We start from the raw sequence: 6,637 nt of genomic DNA, 5'->3' as shown, positions 1-6,637 counted from the left end.
TTTTTGTCACTGTTGTCTTGGGATCATATTCAAAAAAATTATCTTCTTTGATATCACGTTTGCCACTGGTGCCTTGGGATTAGTGTCAACATAACTAAATCTAAGGCCACGGGTAGATCACCAACATCATCAATCTTCAAGTGTTCATCTTTCCTATATCCCAAGCAACAATGAATGATGGTAAGGTTTCAACCAAATTGATCAATAATCTATAATACCTCATAGATAGTTATGTGTCAGATTATATTTTACCTGATTTGTCATTACAACAAAATTCTCACTCACATCCTTGCAATTTTTTTGCATTTCTCTTTCAGTGCACACACTGGTATGTGATGAACTTTCACTTGGTTGTTTGATAAAACATGCTCTTAACACAAAAGCGATTCTTTTATCCCTTGTACAGTAATATGATGTAGAAGTAGGATCTATATAGAGAAAAAAAAAATTATTAATAAATAAAATATGAAAGCTATAACCAATAATAACTGAAAATAGTAACAACCTCTTTTATTAACTCAGTTAAGCAACATAAATATCTTTCCAAGAAAATATATGTTGTAATTTTTGTGAAAGTGGAATGGAATGGAATGATGAAAGAATGGTATTCATAGAATAAATGACACCATTCTGACCAACATCCCCTCTATGAAAATGTAATGATGAAGACTCACCCATAAGTGGAAATTGTTTCATAACATAAAAAGTCCATGTCTTCGAAAAGAAGCAGGAACTCCATGGCTTCTGTAAAACCATTAAATCCCAAATTCAACCAGGCCTAGTAAAAGATTACTCTTTTACCCTTTTTTTTCAACTTCCAGCAAAGTAAATTACATAAAACAAATAACAAAGTTATCTCTTCTAAAGTCTTTCTGCCATAAAAATCAAAATTTTTTGTTTATAAGCAAAGAAAAAATAACAATCTAAAACACAAAGCAAAGAAGAGACAACAATCTAAAACACCATAAGACCTGAAAAAACTTGATTTGAGGATTTCTAAGAAGTTTTGATTTGGTCAAAGTCGCCTTCATGTTTTTCTGTTATGTCACCATGTAAGGATTTGATTATATATGGAGTGAAGATCTTACTTTTGTAACCTGAAAGGAAGTCTGAATTGAAGGACTGTTATTGCTTCCATCTCCTTTCTGTGTACTGGTTCATATACCCTAAAACATCACAACCACCTAAATTATATTGGGAAAAACATAGAATAAGAGAGAAATATAAGTAATTGAACATAAGAAAAATTATGATACCATCTATTGCAGTCTACGTGACATGTGCCATCATCAAGCAAAAATGAAACATCGGTAACCCACTCAGCTTTGTTCAATACCACTTGTTTCGTTTTTTCATAGGGCCGTTAAGAAATGAATTTCGTCAAATTGGAACTCTGATGAACAAACGAAATACGTAGCCAGAAGCGAACAAAGAAAATCAATTTCATGGAATTGTAGAAGCGTATTGGAGAAAAAACGAAATACCTAGAACCAGAAGTGAAAAAAGAAAATTAATTTCGCAACCGACCTCTATCTATCATAAAATCGAAGCAGTGGCGACTTCATCTTCGAGAGACGAATTCCTCTTTCCGTCAATTCTGTTGTTCAATTGAATTTTCACAAACCAAGAAATAATAATGAATGAAAACCTAATCTTAGCCCAAAACCAATCGATTTTCCAATCATAACACTTAGGCCGCAAAATAAAAGTCAATAACGATTCACTTCCTGGAAGACAACTAATCCTTCATAGCCTCGGCGGGAACCTTCTTCTGACATGAAGTTCATCACCATACTCAACTAAGTTTCCATAGAGGGAACCGGAGATCACCGAATCCAAGCGAATAAGAACCGAAATTAAATCCATCTGAGAGAAACACCGTGGTGGAGGTTTAGGCGATAATCATCGAGAGGCTACAATCACTGATGGATAGGAGGCCGACATGAAACCCATATTCAAGAATCGAGAGTATAGATCAATGATTTTCGAGTTCATCAGTTGAGAGAGAGAGAGAGAGAGAGAGAGAGAGAGAGCATTGATAAACTGGAGGATGTAAATACTAATTTGTAGAATAAGGATGCCCGAGATAAGGGGATGATGAAGGGATTTTTCAAATTCCTAATCTACTTTCCTCAGATTATGTAGGGGAATTTGTAGAAAAATAGAAGATCAAGGAAATTTCAAAAATATTTAAAACGTGTTTTAAGAGCCAAATTGAGCAAGTCAGCCTTTGAATCCCTTGAATCCCGCATTTTTTGTTGATTTTTTAATTTTGCCGACCAATTATAGAAAGATAAGAATCATAAGATAAGGTTTGTGTATTAAATATTTGTACTTACTGTTTAATCTTTTGGACGTCTTAAATTTATTTTTAGAAATAGTAAGGTATATATATATATATATATATATATATATATATATATATATATATATATATATATATATATATAGGTAGGTTCAAATGTTTCTCACATCTATTGTGTGTTAGAATGCACCAATAACAATTTAGTAAGAACTATATTTATATTAAATGATATCCATACTTATAATTCATTTTTATGGAAACTAAATAAATTCGTCATTAATGTCAACATTAATATTCTTTCGGAATGAATTCGTATCTAGAAGATTGAGAGCGTATTCTAGCAGAATGAGGGTGTATTCTAGTAGAATACACTATCGTTCTTCATACTCCATGCAACTTTATTATATGTTAAGTGAGTGAGTCCTGAATCAAAAAATGAACTCATACATAAAAACCTAAAAGCGAATTCATTTTAAAAGAATGTTATTGCTGACATTAATGACGAATTTAATTAGTTTCCATAAAAATAGAATTATAATTATGGATATCATTTAATATACATACAATTATGGAAATCATTTAATATCTATATTTATTTTATTAAATAATTATCTAATTTTACTAAATTCCTATTGGTGCATTCTAGCACACAATAAATGTAAGAAACAAATTAGCCTAGCCTTATATATATATATATATATATATATATATATATATATATATATATATATATATATATATATATGGTTGGGCTATTGATCCATGATGAGCTAAGGTTATGAAAGAATCCATAAAGTGTTAGACCACATGAGTTATGGATCATAATCTAAGTGTATGGATTAGGGTTTATCCATGATCCTTGGATTCCTACACTATATATATGATACCCTATAGCCTAAAATCTGCTACACTTGTGTTCTTAGAGTTCATAGAGCCGATTTTGAGTGCTAGTATACTCTCTCTCAAGTCCTCCAAATTGTTGGTGGTGTTTGTGACTTATTAAAGGCATTACACTTGAGGTGCTAAGTTCTTAAAGGCCAAAGACAACTAGCTACAACAAGAGGTAAGTTATCTAACTAGTTTAATGATTCAATTATCAAAAATTTTGTATGATAGTATAGGCTTTAAGCTTTGGAAACAATATTGCATGTATAACTAAAGAAAACATATATCCAAAGCATTAGGGTTGAATGTACACCATATGGTTGTTATAGTGCTCAAAACCCAACAGGTGGAAACTTCGGTTGTGGTCTGAAAATAGTGAGAGAGCGATGTATAGTAATTGTCGGAGGTGGTTGATTATGTTTCAAAGGAATTTATGAAGTAGTCTCGTCTTCTACCTCTCTCCGGTGGAAACTCCGGTGACATTTAAGTTAAGAAAGATTTGGCTCCAACTCCGGGTTTGAATTCCTATGTGTGTTTTCTGAGCAGAACTATGTGGGTTTTCTTAGGAGAGAGAGAGAGAGAGAGAGAGAGAGAGAGAGAGAGAGAGAGTAGGCCCCATTTTATTATTAATAAAACATTAAATTAAATAGAAAAAACATAAAAAAATATATCAAGAGGGCAATTTAGTCATTTTAATTTTCGGAGAGACCATTTCCACATAGAAACATGACAAAAAAATATTAAGCGTGGACTAAACATGAGAGATCATTTTTGCAGTTTTGTCTATATAAATTTTTATATTTATATACTATAAAGTAGTTTCCGATAGTTGTTATTTTACGCCGCTTAATCTGCACGTGCACCGTTTCCTCGGAACCAACTGTGTCTATTTCCCTCTCTTTGTCTTCATCTTTTCAACTACCATCAAATCTTCTTCAACTAAACCAAAAGTCCAAAAGCAACCCCTTTGTTCCTTCGATTCAAAACCTCATCATCTCATGTCAAATTCCATCATGGAGGAAGCTAACAGTGAGTATCTCTTTCAAATGCCCATGCTTCATCTACCTTCAGTAGTTCACATCATGCTATGTTCATCGGGATCTTCCGATCTTCAATTCACATGAAATTATCTCTTATAGTTTAATTTATTTGGGGTTATGGAAATAATTCCTTGATTTTTCTCTATGTGATCGATAATTTAGGTTGTATTTACTTTATGAGATCGATATTCCGTGACATCTGCTCGGATTGTCTATTAGGAATTAAGTTGAGGATTTAGGGTTCATATGCTTCCGTAAGTATATATATGCTTTCTTCTTCGGTAACTTGATCTCCTTATGTAAGAAGTTAAATGTATGTGAATGAACTTAAACACCAGATCGTAGTTTTGGGGGGGTTTTTTGCATTTTCATTGCTTTGTCAACGTTGTTTGTTCTGAATTTATTCATACGTTTCTGAGATCTATCTCAATTCTTTTCGCATCATCAGTTAGAGCCCTAAGTGGATCGATACTGTGTTACAAAGAGACATATCTAAATTTTGGAAACTATTAGGAACTACTTGAATCAAAGAAGCGAATCAACTAGTTAGAAAACTTCTGTTGTTGAGTTTTTTGGCCTCCGCTTACCTTATACATATCTTTTTCCCCCCATGATCTTCTTATATTCATCTACTCCAGTCTATGGATGCTCATACTCACGTTTTTTTCTTCTTTTTTCTGTTAAACAGTTGTTGAAACTAAAGACGGAGCCATATCTGTTGCTTCAGCTTTTTCTGGCCACCAGCAAGGTTAGATGAGATCCACTCCTAATCAATTTTTTATTTAGTTACTTGCATTTGAGTTCACATGGATGCTCTTATATATCTTTATTTTGTTATTACTATCATAACCTTCTTTGGTGCACAACAATTGCAACAATTGACTCATAGTCATGTTAGTAGAAGCATGTCTAAAACACAATTTGATATTGATAATATAGAGATTGAAGAAAGTCTTGTGGATCAAAACCATTATGAGACATTCTGAATGTTCATGCTTTTTAAGCTTTAGGAGCAGGTGTTAAATATTTTATTTGTTAGTGTAATTGTTGTCAAGTGTGTATTTGGTAATTGTCAAGCAGCTGTACAGGATAGAGACCACAAATTCTTGACAAAAGCTGTTGAAGAAGCTTACAAAGGAGTAGATAATGGAGATGGAGGCCCATTTGGTGCAGTTGTTGTTTGCAAAGATGAGATTGTTGTGAGTTGTCATAACATGGTTTTAAAACACACAGATCCAACTGCTCATGCTGAAGTTACAGCAATAAGAGAGGTTAGTTAAGACTCATTTTTACCAATAAATAATAGTAAATGACCATTATACCCTCCTTCTGTCTAATGAATAAAAAATGACTGTCTGTTTGATAACTGTTTGTGTATATTCTTTTGGAGAAATGTCAAACTTTCAAAGTTTGTGAATTTAGTCTTTTCTTTTATTTTTATCATTGCTAGATTATTTTTTTTTACTTATATATTTTTACACCATGTATTTCAGGCATGTAAAAAACTCAACCAAATTGAGCTCTCTGATTGTGAGATTTATGCCTCTTGTGAGCCCTGTCCTATGTGCTTTGGTGCCATTCATCTTTCAAGAATCAAGGTGCAGTTTCCTCTCTAATCTAAATGACAGCTTTACCCTTTTGTCTTAAAATGAGAGTAAAGTTACGACACTATAAACAAATCTGTCCCTTTTGTAACAAGCTTTTACGTTCTGCATTAACAAAGAGTGTAAATGACCATTTTACCCCTCTAATCTAAATAAAGATTCGTTATTTAGTTTATTTGTGTGAATGCAGAGGTTGGTTTATGGGGCAAAAGCGGAAGCAGCAATTGCAATTGGGTTTGATGATTTCATTGCAGATGCTTTAAGAGGTACTGGATTTTATCAAAAGGCTCATCTGGAGATTAAAAAAGCAGATGGAAATGGAGCAGTTATTGCAGAACAAGTATTTGAAAACACCAAAGCCAAATTCTCCATGTATTGATTTCATACATTTTCAACATTATTATTATTATTTCTCCATTGTTCTCAACAATTTGATTACAGAATCTTAACTTCCTTTTCATTAAACACTATATCTATATGTAATTGTTTTCATGAACTAATTTCAAATTCAAAAAGGTTTAACAGGTTACATATTGTGCCTAAATCGGTAGACAAACTATTTTACTCCTGTTTAGAAGTGACAGATGGATAAACTGCCACATTTCATAGCAGTATCATTATTACCATTTTGCCCTCGATCTCTAATATGGCACGTTTTTACAACTATATATATAAAGCAGTAAAAAAAATCAAACAGAGAGTGAAAATAGAAAAAAAAAGATTAGGCAAAAAAAAAAAAAACCCTTATACAGACTCGTCACCGTCACCTGTCATTGGAGATGAAAATGGAGGACGTGTAGACA

At 32.6% G+C, this 6,637-nt stretch overlaps 1 protein-coding gene across 1 annotated transcript; it reads left to right on the top strand.

The window, feature by feature from the left end:
- Nucleotides 1–4,060: 4,060 nt before the first annotated feature.
- On the top strand, nt 4,061–6,363 carry LOC145108746 (guanosine deaminase-like). Its single transcript, XM_079045820.1, has 5 exons — nt 4,061–4,219; nt 4,919–4,978; nt 5,311–5,501; nt 5,724–5,828; nt 6,025–6,363. Exons 1-5 carry the CDS (start codon nt 4,189–4,191, stop codon nt 6,211–6,213), a joined length of 576 nt encoding a protein of 191 aa, XP_078901946.1. The 5' UTR covers nt 4,061–4,188; the 3' UTR covers nt 6,214–6,363.
- The last annotated feature ends 274 nt before the right edge of the window (nt 6,364–6,637 follow it).

The sequence above is a fragment of the Lactuca virosa genome, chromosome 4 (assembly GCF_052849685.1).
Source record: "Lactuca virosa cultivar CGN04683 chromosome 4, Lactuca_virosa_CGN04683_v6, whole genome shotgun sequence".
In the NCBI taxonomy this organism is placed as follows: domain Eukaryota; kingdom Viridiplantae; phylum Streptophyta; class Magnoliopsida; order Asterales; family Asteraceae; genus Lactuca; species Lactuca virosa.
The sequence above is the reverse complement of the archived record's forward strand: the minus strand, read 5'-3'. Positions and strand labels throughout refer to the sequence as shown.